General features: G+C 51.1%; 3 protein-coding genes across 16 annotated transcripts in view; 2 read left to right on the plus strand and 1 right to left on the minus strand.

Moving 5' to 3' along the window:
* The window catches only part of NSD1 (nuclear receptor binding SET domain protein 1), a 159719-nt gene extending 156020 nt beyond the window's left edge, over positions 1-3699 (plus strand). For all 12 annotated transcript variants that reach the window (XM_069476169.1, XM_069476173.1, XM_069476180.1 and 9 more), the window contains one exon: positions 352-3699. In XM_069476169.1, the coding sequence (XP_069332270.1) occupies positions 352-1982 (1631 nt within the window). In that variant the 3' untranslated portion in view covers positions 1983-3699. The remainder of the gene's footprint in view (positions 1-351) is intronic.
* Positions 3700-8393: 4694 nt separating this feature from the next.
* RAB24 (RAB24, member RAS oncogene family) lies at positions 8394-10592 on the minus strand. 2 transcript variants are annotated; one of them, XM_069476184.1, is made up of 9 exons: positions 10296-10592; positions 10064-10212; positions 9912-9980; positions 9657-9735; positions 9482-9549; positions 9303-9402; positions 9045-9095; positions 8846-8908; positions 8394-8727 (listed from the first exon to the last, which is right to left on the minus strand). In XM_069476184.1, the coding sequence occupies exons 2-9, from the start codon at positions 10178-10180 to the stop codon at positions 8663-8665; spliced, it is 612 nt and encodes a 203-aa protein (XP_069332285.1). In that variant the 5' UTR covers positions 10181-10212; positions 10296-10592; the 3' UTR covers positions 8394-8662. The 2 variants fall into 2 exon arrangements, with proteins under 2 accessions (XP_069332285.1, XP_069332284.1); XM_069476183.1 differs by having other exon boundaries at positions 10064-10592.
* An 84-nt stretch (positions 10593-10676) lies between these two features.
* PRELID1 (PRELI domain containing 1) lies at positions 10677-14036 on the plus strand. 2 transcript variants are annotated; one of them, XM_069476181.1, is made up of 5 exons: positions 10677-10942; positions 11544-11769; positions 12993-13106; positions 13213-13291; positions 13498-14036. In XM_069476181.1, exons 1-5 carry the CDS (start codon positions 10851-10853, stop codon positions 13644-13646), a joined length of 660 nt encoding a protein of 219 aa, XP_069332282.1. In that variant the 5' UTR covers positions 10677-10850; the 3' UTR covers positions 13647-14036. The 2 variants fall into 2 exon arrangements, with proteins under 2 accessions (XP_069332282.1, XP_069332283.1); XM_069476182.1 differs by having other exon boundaries at positions 13531-14036.
* Positions 14037-14092: the final 56 nt, after the last annotated feature.

The raw sequence follows: 14092 nt of genomic DNA on the forward strand, positions 1-14092 counted from the left end.
TTTACAACAACATGAAAGTAATATCAAAATGTTTCTTCTAAGAGGAGCTTTGTGTTGTTTTTGTTTTCCTTACTGGAAATAGTCATAGAAGTATGGATTTATTCCTCTGCTTGTATATTTAGGTGATTCTATTAATAGTTGTTATTTGATACTTCGCTGTTATTTAATGTATTCTGTGCAGAAGAGGAAGCTGTTGTTGGAGGGCAGGAGGTGGCAGGTGAGTGCCCCTCTGAAGCAGGGGCAGTGTGAAGGAGGATCTGCATTCTCACCTTTGGACCATCCCAGAGCTATGGCCCAGCTCACATACATCTCTTTTTTCCTTAAGCTTTTGTTTCACTTTTGTGTTTTCAGGGAAATGGGAGTGTCCTTGGCATCAGTGTGACATCTGTGGGAAGGAAGCAGCCTCCTTCTGTGAGATGTGCCCCAGTTCCTTTTGCAAGCAACATCGAGAAGGGATGCTTTTCATTTCCAAACTGGATGGGCGTCTGTCTTGTACTGAGCATGACCCCTGTGGGCCCAACCCTCTGGAACCAGGGGAGATCCGTGAGTATGTGCCTCCCCCCGTACCGCTGCCTGCAGGCACAAACACTCACCCGGCAGAGCAATCATCAGGAGTGGCTGCTCAGGGGCCCAAGATGTCAGATAAGCCACCTGTTGACACTAACCAGACGCTGTCACTCTCCAAAAAAGCTCTGGCAGGAACTTGTCAGAGGCCACTGCTACCTGAAAGACCTCTTGAGAGAACTGACTCCAGGCCCCAGCCTTTAGACAGGGTCAGAGACCTTGCTGGGTCAGGAACCAAACCCCAATCCTTGATACCCAGCCAGAGGCCACTGGACAGGCCACCTGCCATGGCAGGACCAAGACCCCAGCTGTCTGACAAACCCTCTCCAGTGACCGGCCCAAGCTCCTCACCCTCAGTCATTTCCCAACCACTGGAAAGACCTGTGGGGACAGCTGACCCAAGGCTGGATAAATCCATAGGTGCTGCCAGCTCAAGGCCCCAGTCACTGGAGAAAACCCCAGTCCCCACTGGCCTGAGACTTCCACCGCCAGACAGACTGCTAATTCCCAGCAGTCCCAAACCCCAGACTTCAGACAGGCCCCCAGACAAATCCCATGCCTCTTTGTCCCAGAGACTCCCGCCTCCTGAGAAAGTACTATCAGCTGTGGTCCAGACCCTGGTAGCCAAAGAAAAAGCACTAAGGCCTGTGGACCAGAATACTCAGTCAAAAAATAGAGCTGCTTTGGTGATGGATCTCATAGATCTAACTCCTCGCCAGAAGGAGCAAGCATCTTCTCCTCATGAGGTCATAGCGCAGGCTGATGAGAAGATGCCGGTATTGGAGTCAAGCTCATGGCCTGCCAACAAAAGTCTGGGGCATATGCCGCGAGCTGTTGAGAAAGGCAGCATGTCAGAGTCTCGTCTTCAGCCATCTGGGAAAACATCGGCCCCTTCAGAGCACCCCTGGCAAGCTGTTAAATCACTCACCCAGGCCAGACTGCTTTCTCAGCCTCCTGCCAAGGCCTTTTTATATGAGCCAGCAACCCAGGCCTCAGGAAGAGCTCCTGCAGGGGCTGAGCAGACCCCAGGGCCTCCTATCCAACCCTCGGGCCTGGGGAAGCAGGCGAAGCAGATGGGCGGAGGCCACCAACTACCTGGACTTGCTGCCAAGAGTGGGCAGTCCTATAGGTCTCTTGGGAAGGCCCCAGTCTCCCTCCCCACTGAAGAGAAGAAGTTGACAACCACAGAGCAGAGTCCCTGGGCCTTGGGAAAAGCCTCACCAGGGGCAGGGCTGTGGCCCATGGTGGCTGGACAGACACTGGCACAGTCTTGCTGGTCCGCTGGGAGCACAAAGACATTGGCACAGACTTGCTGGTCTCTTGGAAGAGGGCAAGACCCCAAACCAGAGCAAAATACACTTCCAGCTCTTAACCAGGCTCCTTCCAGTCACAAGTGTGCAGAGTCAGAACAGAAGTAATACAGTAAATGTCACATGAACAGACATGCTGCCCCCAGGGTACCATTTGGGGAGGGGAAATCTTCTTTTCTTTCTTTTCCCCCTTTAAAAAACAGATCTACCCCACAGTTTTCCACTGTTACTCTTTCCTTATATCCCAACACTCAGAACTCTTGTGATAATTAGCCAGTGGGGGTTTGTGGTTGTGTGAACCATGTATGAAAATCCAAGTGGCCCCAGCCCAGGAGACAGACAGACTTGGGTCTCTTTCCCCCAACTTTTTACACATGATCAACGTGAAATAAAAAGTCCACTCTGGAGTCAAGCATGGAATTCAATTCCGCTGCTCAGGTTGGAAGGTATAGAGGCTCTCAAAGCAATTTCAACCCGACAGAGCCCCGTTGGGGGCACCTTTGGAACCCTTGGGAGTTAATGATCTTCATTCAAATCAGTGGCAATTTCCTGAGCATTCATGTGTTCTAGGCCGGGTGCTAGTCACTGATGAGAGATACAGAGATAAATAAGGCCTATTTCTTATGAGCCTAACATGCCTGCCTGAGTTCCAAGGCTGTTTTTAAAAACCTTTGACCAGGAAATAACAGGAAGTTCTGAGGGGCCCTGAGGCTCCAGACTCATTTTGAAATGTCCTTTGTGGCACCAGAAGTGGTTATGTTGAGTAAGTGTCTCCTGGTTGGGGTGTCCATGGGTGCATGTCCATGCACACATGTTTATACAGAGGTCTCCTCTGTAGACAGAAGGGGGCTGCATCAAAGCCAAGTGGGGCTACTGGCTGGGGCAGTCACTGCTGCTTCTGTCTGGGCTGTGCAGAGTCTGAAGATCTGACTTTGGAAGAGCAGGTGGTTAGCGGGAGCTGGGCTCTGTGAAAATGTAGTTTTCCAGCAGTGGAAAAAGGCAATTGGCAAGCTTAATTTTCTTTTCCACCGATTTTCCTCCTTTTACATGATCCTACCCTATCCCCATTTCCCCGAACACTCAGGTGCTTTCAGATTTCAGAGTCTCGGGCAGTGGACATAGGGAATCTCTGGCAAGCTTGAGCTAGACACACCAGCTTCAGGAAGAGTACCAGGTCCTAATGGGAAATTACTTTTCCCCTGATCCTTTGCCCTCCTGAGTAGAGGGTGTCCTCTTCTTCACCTCCCTGAGAATGTTGCTGTGCTCTCTATTGAGAACACCTGCCTGCTGACTTAGCTCAAAGGCAAGCCAGAACCCTTCTTCTAAGACTGGCGAGATACGTTGTTCAGAGCAATGTCCAGGCTAAGAGATGACTCCTCATAACTGCTGATTATCTGTTACTGCTGCCCTGAGCTGGGGCCCAAGGGCTGGGAAATCTGTTGGTGCTACCCTGCCCTACCATTCACCCAGCTCACTGACTGCCAACAGGAAGTGCTGTTTGGCTAGTTCCTTTCCCCTTACCCACCCATCCTTTTTCCTTAGACCAACGTTTACCTCTCTGCTTTGCCAACTTAGCAGCTTTAGCCAACAGGCCATCCCTTGGCCCAAAGGTCTCCTGGCCAGTCTGTCTCAGTTACGTACAGCTTTTACATCCTCAACAGGATTCTGTATCTGATCCTGACTTCCTCATCCCAAGTACCTATTGAGGTCACTCCCATCACTTCCAAGGAGGGAACAATAGTTGTTATAGAAGCATTTGCGCTTTATATAAAGATTAAAAATAGAATCTGCTTTTATTTCCCAAAGTCTGTCTCTGAAGTTGAGACACATGAACTCAGGCAGAGGGACGAGGCTGGGCAGGGCTGTCCCAAGTTTAGCGGCCTATCCCTGCATTCACTGAGACCTCGGAATCTCCTCTGTGAATTCCACCTGCCTAGTTCTCCCCTTTCATCCTATCTCTCTTGCCACATCATCAAAGAGGAAAAGCTCTTTGTTCAAAAGGAAGAGAAAACATAAAGCATCTTATTTTCTTTTAAAAGAATTTTAAACCATGAAAAAAATATTTTTAAAGAAATTCACCCAGAACATTAAAGTTCATTATATTAAGTATTTATCATGTGTGAGAATAATAAGTATATAACTGCAGCCAGTAGGTCCCTTTCCCTAATCTCTTAGGTTGTATGAGTAGGCTTTGCTTGGTGCCAGTCCTGTGCCCTTTCTCTCCTGTCATCTGTAGTTGTGATCAGAAAAAGATTTCTGCACTGCACTGTCAGAATCTCCTTTCACTATGTTGTGTGTTAAATTACCGTAGCTCTTTGTTTCATGAAATAAACTGTGAATTTTTGGGGTGGGTGGCGTGCAGGCTATGTAAAAATTTTAAGTGGAGAAGTTTGATCCTGAAGTAGCTTCTCTGAAGTAGGCTTTGGTAGGTAATCGACTTGGCAGCGGTCTAGGTATGTCTCACAGGACAGGATGGGGTGAGGGAAAGGGGGCCATGATTGGCCGCTTTGTGGTTTTGTTTTGGTTCTTTCCATTCTCCACCATTCACTGGAGGCTTCATTCCAGACCTGCCTGGAAAAACAGCTTCTGAGCCATATTTGGTTTTGGGGGACAGTTCTTTAGCTGAATGGACGAACAACCAGGCTTCTGTTCAGGGCCATTGAACGGAAACTAGAAATTTGAATTATTGGACCCAGAATCTGGTACTAGATTATTAAAATCTTAAAAGCAGTCACAATCCAATTAGAAGCAGAGTCAGAACAACTGTTGGGAAACGAAACTCTTGTTTTAAGGTGGGAAGTGACCTTGCCAGCCCCTGTGAGACTTCTCTTGAAGCCTATAATGAGACCCTTTTTCCCAGAGGGTGTGAATTGCAGTTAAAAGGAAATCTTTTATCTTAGAAACTTCTTATCCTTGTGTAGGATATTTGTATGTTTGGGTAAGTGTGTGATTGAGGTCTTAAGAGTCTGCCTTGGAGCCAGCTCACCAGGAAGCCTTTTCCAGGGGCAAACGAAAGGTTGAGATGCTCCATGGGTAGCTATAAAACTAATACCTCTCCTAGCCCTGTTAAGTCGGAAAAAAAAATATGGAAACTGTTGAAATTTGTATTCAGAGCCTCCTTTGCTTCTCCTGCTGGAGCCAACCCAGTCTAATAGAAGAACTGTCATTGCTACAAACGCATCCATGTTTTTAAACATCTGCTTTCCCCTAAAGTTACTGAGTTTGAGATGACTGTGTTCATCCTTTTCTGAACTAAATCCACATCTTTAGCATTGGTGAAAATAATTGTATTCTTCACATCCTCCACCCAACACTAAGGTCAGGGCATGAAGTTCCTAGTGATCCTTTTTCCAGCTCAGCATCATCTACTCACTGGAGCTGGACTCCCAGGTTGTAGTTCTAATGTTGCCCCGGGAGAACAGAATGGCAGGAAGGAAGTTTGGTCTTGGCAGCTTCACTCATGAAGAGTAAACAGGAGAGCATGAAACTCGGATAGGTTTTACCCTTAGCTCCTGTAAAGCAGGTTTTCTCCTAAGACTTTTTTTTTTTTTTATATTGTCATCCTCTTGGGGTTTGTCAGCTGAGAGGTCACAGGGGCCCAGGTATCCTAATCTCTCCAAGATCATGGCAGGAGAGGAGCTGCCTCAAGCCCCTTTTCCTGCTGAGTCACCCTTGAGCTGTCCGTGTGTTAGACATTCCAGATCATTTAGAGCTAGGTGGCTGCTGCATGAGACTTCCCTTGGTGGTAGCCAGTTAGCTCTCAGCTGAGCTCCCTAGGGCCAGTGCAGCAGGGCCAGAGGTTGCTGTAGTGTAAATTAAAGTAAGAATAGATCATTGTTTTGTACACAAAAATGTAATGATGGTGCTAATTTCATGGTATAAATAAAGCACTGCCAAGGGTTGAGGGACTGGCAACTTAAGAAACCCAGGTTCCTGTCAGGGAGAAAGAGATTTTATGGAGAAAGGTTTCTTTGAGGCTTTGTTAGAGGGGGGGAGAAGGCAGAGCCTCAGTGAAGCCTGCACCCAGCCCTGGAGTAGTAGCCCAGTGCAGTCCAGAGGTGGAAGAGATCTTGTATCCAGATGAAGGTGGCCACTGAGTTTCTTAGGGCCGGGGTCGGTCATCTTGTCCCTAGCCTCTGTCCACACTGCCTGGAACGGGTTGGTAGAGAGCTCTGGGTGCTGGGTCTCCCTCGGTTCCCTTCGGCCCATCTCTACCTCTTCCACTCATGGAAGCACCTCTATTGCTTATGAAGATTAAGGGTAATATTTTCTAAGGAAGTGGAAAGAATTTATTTTAATTAGAAATCCACATCCTTGGAAGAAGTGTTTCCTACCAACATAAGCAAAAACAGCACATGTTCTACTCTTACGTGGTCCCTTCTCTAGAACTGTTTTCCTGTGACTTTCAAAACATCAGGCTATTGAGGGGCTTCATGTATAAGGCCCTGGAAACTAAGGAAAGCTTGGCGGAAAAGAGAGGAGCACAGGGAGTAGAAGCAGAAATGAATGGTTCTGGTGCTTTAGACTTCCGGGGCAAGGCGGGGCGGGGCGGGGCAGGGCAGGGCAGAGCAGAGGCAGGCCGTCTCCAGGTCTGAGGTGGGTGCTGCCTGTGTGTGCATGTAGGTGAGGATGTGCTGAAGATGGGTGAGTGCAGCACACAGGAGCTCATGGAAGAGCAACTTCCTAGGTCTTGGCAAAGAAACAAGCTGACGATAGAGATCTATCTTTATATTTTTAAGAAAGGACCGTGGGGGAGGGGTGGTCAGCCAAGATCCATCGTTGTTTTTTTTGCCCCACCCCCATAGATTGTCAGCTGTAAGTGAAACTCCTAGTGAAAAAGAGGGGAGCCCTGTGCTAGGAGTCCCCATAAACATGTACTGTAATTCTTTGTATATAGAAAAATTACTGTAAAGTAAAGTTTAACTTTACTCATATGGCCCTTGCCCTGTGTTTTGTTTTATTGTCCGTGGGGAGATGTAGCCTAACAGAAGGGAGGACTGGTTTGGGGTGAGAGCAGAAGTCAGCCCCAGAGATAGTTCCCTGGGGGGCGGGGGAGACATGATGGAGCTCAGCCCTTCCCCCAAGCACTTTATGGGAGTGGTGTGGCTTTCCTCCCAGCAGCCATGTCTGCCCAAGCCTCTTTCTCTCCTGTTGGGAGTGGCTGGTGTCAGTTTCAGTCTTCTTCCACAGGAAGCTTCCTTTACTCATGAAGGAAGGGTATTTTGAGGTACTGGTTTTAAAAAGGAAGTGGAACCAATGCACTTTCTATGTCTGTGAGTGTAAGTCTGACTGTGTTGGCTAGGTTTTAAATTCTGCAGAGGCAGGTGTTGGGGGTATTGCAGAGGGCTCAGCCCAAACCTAAAAGCAGGAAAGCAAAGGCAAATACATTTCCTTTTCGTTGAAGGGGAGGTGTCAACCCTGTTTACAGTTAATACCTGATCCTTCAGAAGTTTGAACCTTCAAGGCCTAATACTTTGGGGGCACTTTGCGGGGAGTTTGCCTCCCCTTATGACCTAGTCCTGAACTTCTTGCCCTTTCAGCAAAAAGCCCTGGGAAGAGCAAGAAAAGCATTTAGTTGAGTTACTTTTCACTTAAGAACTTCACAGTCCTTGGGTTAGTTAATAGTCACCTCATTTTACAATTTAGAAACTCAAGCCCCTTTTCTAAATTAGTGGCTGAACTGGATCCAAATCTGGATCCATAAGACCTGTCTTGCAGAACTGTAGACTTTTCTGCCATTAAACTACATTGTAGGATGTCGCCGGGAAGCTCAGGACCTGAATCACAGGCCTGACTTGTGGCCCAAACATGGCAGATGGAGTAGAGCAAGCCAGATAAACCTGTCTTGAGGTAGGAGTGCTTGACCCTTTTATCTTTTTTTTTTTTTTTTTTGAGACGGAGTCTTGCTCTGTCACCCAGACTAGAGTGCCGTGGCGTCAGCCTAGCTCACAGCAACCTCAAACTCCTGGGCTTAAGCAATCCTTCTGCCACAGCCTCCTGAGTAGCTGGGACTACAGGCATGCATGCGCCACCATGCCTGGCTAATTTTTTCTGTAAATATTTTTAGCTGTCCAGATCATTTCTTTCTATTTTTTTAGTAGAGACGGGGTCTTGCTCTTGCTCAGGCTGGTCTTGAACCCCTGAGCTCAAGTGATCCTCCTGCCTCAGCCTCCCAGAGTGCTAAGATTACAGGCGTGAGCCACAGCGCCTGGCCCACCCTTTTATCTTTGCACATAACTTAAGGTGCTATTCTCAGCACCCAGAGGAATTGTGAGCTTTGAGCTGCCCCAACCAGTCTCTCACCCTGTCTTTGTCCCCACTAAAGATGAGGAAAGAACCCTTTGCTTCTCTGGCATCTCTGCCATAATCCCAGCCAAAGTTTGGGTTTCCACAAGAAAACGAGATGGGAGAAGTCTTAAGAAGGCCAGCCAAGTGGCCCCAGAAAGAACTAGGTGTCATGACACCCAGTCCACACAGCATGGAAAGGGGCTGAGTGTGATTCACAGTGCATTGATTTTATTTACAGATCAGAAGCCACTTAAATAATGTGCAGACACAAGTGCTGTCCAGGGCAGAAGCCTGGGGTCCAAATCAGCCCTTATCCCTCCTCATGCCCACAGTCAGCCCAATGCTGCCTCTGTTCCATGGGCCAGCACAGGCAGGTGCCACCTCTGCTGCCATGGGGACCTGGGGTAGCTCAAACATTTGACCACCCAAGCCCAGAAAAGAGCTGGGTCTGGCCCCTTTGGGGAATTCCTTTAATTCTCCCAGGCCGGGTGAGTGGTGACTCAGTGATGACAACAGCTGTAGAAATAGGGGTTTGCCTTCTGGCCCAGATCCACGCCCTTGTCCTCTGTCAAAGAGAGAGGTGGTAGCTTGGCACCATTCTGTTGGGGTCCAGGTAACTGGTAAAGGGGGCTTGGTGCTGTGGGCCTAGGGGAAGTCTCTGTAAAGGCTGGGGAAGCACACACCTGTCATCACCTGGAAGGCAGCCACACTGACGTAATCCTCTGCCACTTTCTGGAAGAGCTCGTCTGGCAGGAAAAATGATGATCGGTGAGGGCCCAATACCAGTACCCCTGGGATCTCTCAATGACCCAGCCCTCTGGGCTCTTTTCTGCTTGCTCTGGTGCCCCTGCTCCTGCTGTGAGGCCCCAGGACAGCACTCACCCACACTCTGGCCCGTCTTGCTGGATGTTTCAAAGAGCTGAGCTTTGATATCTGTAAAGAGAAACGACTAAAGCCTCAGGTAAACAGACAAAGGGGAAGGCTAGCAGTTTAGGGAGTCTCCTGGACCCCATAGTTCAAGGAGGCCAGAAAGCCCTCCTAGGGCACATTGCCATGGCCGCCAAGGCAGCCCCTGTTTCCTATGACCCACCCAAGCAGCCACACCCCCCTCTGCCACCCAAGGGGCTAAGGAGCAGCTACTGTCTGCATAGTCCTGGACGTCATGGAAGTCCACACGTCGACGCCGCCGGTCCTCCTCCAGCAGGTCACTCTTGGTGCCACATAGGTAGATTTGACAGCCCTGGGGTAGACAAGGCCGGGGTCACCACTGACCAACAGAGCCCCAGCCCCAGGTCTTCTGGTGAGGTCTGGCCACCTACCTCCTCTAGGTTGCGCAGTTCCTTCACCCAGAACTTCGCTCGCTCAAAACTGCTGCTGTCTGTGAGGTCTTGGTATGGGGCATGCGGGAGACACAACCAAGGGTCAGGGCTTTCTCCGAAACCAGCCTGGCACCCAACCCTTCTTGCTTGAGGAACAGCCCAGAACCTCCCTTACCATAGCAGACGATGGCAGCCTTGGCACCCCGATAGTAGATTCTGCTCATGGCCTCATAGCGCTCAGAGCCTGCCGTGTCCTAAAGGGCAGGGGGAGGCTCAACCCTGGCCCTAGTCAAACTAAGGCCGTATCCTCCAGACCCCCATTTTCCTGGTGAGGAAACGGGGGTCTAGAGAAGAGAAATGACCTCTGTGTGGCCACAAGTCAACCAGTAAGGAATGAGTTTACCCAAGAGTAGATGCCCAGGGGACTTACCCAAATACCCAAAGTCACTGTCCGGTCTCCGACAGACATCACCTTGGCCACGAAGGCGGCCCCGATGGTCTGCAACAAGAGGGAAGGGATCAGGGCCACGGGTGCAGGCTGGCCCCCTCCCACCGGTTCCTGGCCCTAGCCAGTGCACTCACGTTCTGATAGGGCCCCACCAAGAAGCGGTCGTGCACGTATCGCTCCACTAGGCTTGTCTTGCCCACGTACTCCTTACCCAGCATCACCACCTTAACGTCCACGCGCTGCCCGCTCATGCTCCCGGGGCCGCCTCACCCACGTCAGGGTCCTGAGCGGGGACGGGAGGCAAACCCAGATCTCCGCTCGGCCCAGGCAGCGCCCGAGCCTCAGACCCCGACCCCAAGCGCCAACCTGCGACTCGAGACACCGCGTTGGGCTCGAGCAGTGGGCTTGCAGTTTGTCAGCGCACCCGTTTGCCCCGCTCTTTGGCCCCGGGCGCCAATTATCTCGAAGACCCCAAGACCCGAGGTGGCCTTGAGCGCGCGGGACAGCGTCCGCAACAGCGCTGCACACCGTCGTGCAGCTCGCTGCTCCGTCACTCGCTCGCTCGCCTGCCGAGCTCAGCCTCCGCTTCGGCTCGGCTTCCCAACCGAACCTGGGGTCCCCTCCAGCCTTGCTCGGACCCCGCAGCACCGCGACTCCCGCGGGAGGGGGCCAGAAGGGGGGCGGGGGCACGAGGTCACGTGGTGCGAGCGCCGGAAGTGGTGGCTGCTGTGCGGCTGCGCCGGAAGTGGCGCGGGCCGGGACAACTCATGGCGGCTGTGGCGGCTTGGGTGCGGTGTGGTGGTGACTGAGTTGCTAGCCTGGCGACGGGCGTGCGCCGAGCCCGGGCCGGCCAGCACGAGCCCACCCCGGGCTCCGCACCCCTAATGCTGCGTGGGTGCTGAGCCCGCCCCGGCTGGGACGATGGTGAAGTATTTCCTGGGCCAGAGCGTGCTCCGGAGTTCCTGGGACCAAGTGTTCGCTGCCTTCTGGCAGCGATACCCGAATCCCTATAGGTATGTGGTTTTTGGAAGAGCAACTCCCACCCCACATACACACCCCTGCCTATTTGGAGATCGAAGTGTGGATGACCCCCGAGTAATGGGGCCAGGAACGACTCCACGTCGAGTTCGCTGTAGGGGATCGCAGGAACTGTGGCGGTCTTTAGGGCCCAAAGACCTTATCGAGGAAGCAGCCAGGCCAGGCCTGCAAGATCCTGAAAGGAGGCTGGGCCTGGGCGGTGGCATACTCGAGACCCTCGTCTAAGTCTCAGGGTGGTGAGACAGGAAGAGGCAGCAGCACAAGAGTTGGAAGGGATCTTGAGGTTGGAAATCCGGGTGCTTGCCTACTTTGTCCGTGGCCTTCCCCGTGGTGTAATAAATCATGAGGTCCAGCCCTGCTGGAAGGCCCAGGAATCCAGGTCAGTGAGGAGGCGGGAGTTGGAATTTGCCCTGGGTTAGGTTTGAGGATTCTTAGTTCAGATCTGAGCCACATGTCATTCTGCAAGATTGCAGAAAGGCATGGCCCGTCTGGGCCAGAAGGCTCCAAACGGGTACCGCAACAGGCAGTCTCTCAGGGGCAGGCTCCTGAGGGTCACCTTCACTCTGACACCTGCAGCAAACATGTCTTGACGGAAGACATAGTTCACCGGGAGGTGACCCCTGACCAGAAGCTCCTGTCACGGCGCCTCCTGACCAAGACCAACAGGATGCCCCGCTGGGCCGAGCGACTGTTTCCTGCCAATGTTGCTCACTCGGTATACATCCTGGAGGACTCTATTGTGGACCCACAGAATCAGACCATGACCACCTTCACCTGGAACATCAACCACGCCCGGCTGATGGTGAGACACCACCCTGCCCCTTTACACCCCCAAAAGTAAAGAACTTCTCAGGTACACATGGCTAGAAAGCCATGAGGGAGCTTCTGTGGTCTGAGGTAGGTCTGGGTTACTGAGGAGTGACAGCTATAGGGTATAACCTCAGATTATCTTTTTTCCCAATGGTCAGCCTCTCTGGATCTGTCCTTTGACCCATTCACACAGTGGAGAAGGAGTACCTATCTTCAGAGTTGTTGCAAGTACTAAACATAAAGGTGCAGCACACATGGAGATTGGCCCCACGGGAATGATGCTGAGGGAGGGGGCAATGGTTTCCAAATGGGAGTCCACCAAGCCATAAGGCACCTTGGATGTGTCTCAGGGGGACAGGTTTTGGGCCCCTTTCCCCACTTTGACTAGAGGAGTTGCACTTTTACTTGTACTACCCAGTGGATTTCTGCTGGAGATTTTGGGAAAGGGGGTTCCACATACCTTTGATCTCTTGCTTTTAGAAAAGCTTGAAAACCCATAGTTTAAGGAACATTCTGTGTGTCTTATTCCATGTTAATACCCCCAAAGCTTTCAGTGAATTCTCTTTTTCCGCTTATCTTAACAATAATCTCTCTGTTGTGCAAAGAGGGAAGTGAGGTTCTGAGAGGGTGAGTCCTGCAGGGTCCCACAGTGAGTGGGCACCTTACTCTGCCTCGGCCGTCTGAAGTCATCTCAGAGCATTACATTCGGGAACGACCTGTGTCTGGTAAATTACCAAGATAGTGATCCAGCTGTCAGAAGTATCTCTTAAGTGTTTCTCCTGGAAGTAGTAGTCACATTTTCCTATGTGATAACGGGAACTGTGATGACTGTCAAACATTCATTTCTACCTGAACTGTCAGGAAGCTCGAGATGCAGTAGGTGGATGGCAGGCTAAACACACTGTGCGTGTCTAGAGATAAAGGTCCAAAACAGAAAGTCTAGGGCCAGGACAGGCTGGAAGGCCCTCTACTGATCTCTAGAGACCATGTGCCTTCTAGTTTAAGGGTCAGAAGAGAAGTCTCAGAGAGCAAAATGACATTTTTTATGGTCTTCCTGCTCTCAATCTGTGACTGGCACTCGGGGGTACAGTAAGGGGAAGGAACGGATTTTCGTTTCATTGCTTCCCCTCATGAAGCGATGGGATCAAATTTATGTGCAAGTTGGCAAAGTAAAAGACTCCACTGCGATTATGGTTGGCCTGACTCCCTGCACAGATGGTGGAGGAACGATGTGTTTACTATGTGAACTCTGACAACAGCGGCTGGACCGAAATCCGTCGGGAAGCCTGGGTCTCCTCTAGCTTATTTGGTGTCTCCAGAGCTGTCCAGGTGAGCAGTATTGTGGGGGCTGCTGGGGTTCAGGGTTTTGGGCACTAAGGCTGGGTTGGGGTTAGTTGGCAGCTCAAAATGCTTCCCCTTTTTCATTTTTTGCCAGGAATTTGGTCTCGCCCGGTTCAAAAGCAATGTGACCAAGACTATGAAAGGTTTTGAGTACATCTTGGCCAAGCTGCAGGGTGAGAGTTCTGGATACTGCTTGGGGAGCCTCATAGGGAGAAGCTAGGGTCAAGTCTGGGCCAGCCATTGCCCTGGACTGAGCCGGGGACTCCTTGTCTGTCCAGTGAGTGGGGCCTGGCCCAGAGGAGGTTAATGTCATGGGGGAGGGTGATTAGATGGGCCTTTCAGGCATCATCTAAAGCCAGCCCCCTGCCACCTGCTGCAGGTGAGGCCCCTTCCAAAACGCTTGTTGAGACAGCCAAGGAAGCCAAGGAGAAGGCAAAGGAGACAGCACTGGCAGCTACAGAGAAGGCCAAGGACCTAGCCAACAAGGCAGCCACCAAGCAGCAGCAGCAGCAGCAGCAATTTGTGTAGCCAGCCTACCACCCCCACAGCACACCAGACAACTCGGCTCAACTCCCTCTGGCCTGTCCCCATTGTACTCTTATTATTAAAAATCAACTTCCAGCCCTATCCACTGTCTGGGTGGTGGGTTGGGGGTGAGTGTCCGGTTTGGCATCTGCAGTACACCAGACGCGTTATCCATGTCTGAGCCCGGCCTGCTATCCCCCCCTTTTGGGCAGCTGAGGACAGAGGTGTGGTGACTTGCCCCCAGTCACAGACCATATGCAGGTGAAGTGACAATAAACACTAGACTGTAAGCTCCATGAGGGCAGGGCTCTTTGTTTTTTCTCTGATGTGTCCCAAGTACCTGGAACAGTATCTAGCACATAATAGGTACTCAATAAATATTTGTTGAATTCATTCAGCCCCAGCTCTGGAGTTAGAAAGCCTTGGTTTGAATCTAGACTTCACTATTT

Source organism: Eulemur rufifrons, chromosome 7 (assembly GCF_041146395.1).
Source record: "Eulemur rufifrons isolate Redbay chromosome 7, OSU_ERuf_1, whole genome shotgun sequence".
Classification (NCBI taxonomy): Eukaryota; Metazoa; Chordata; class Mammalia; order Primates; family Lemuridae; genus Eulemur; species Eulemur rufifrons.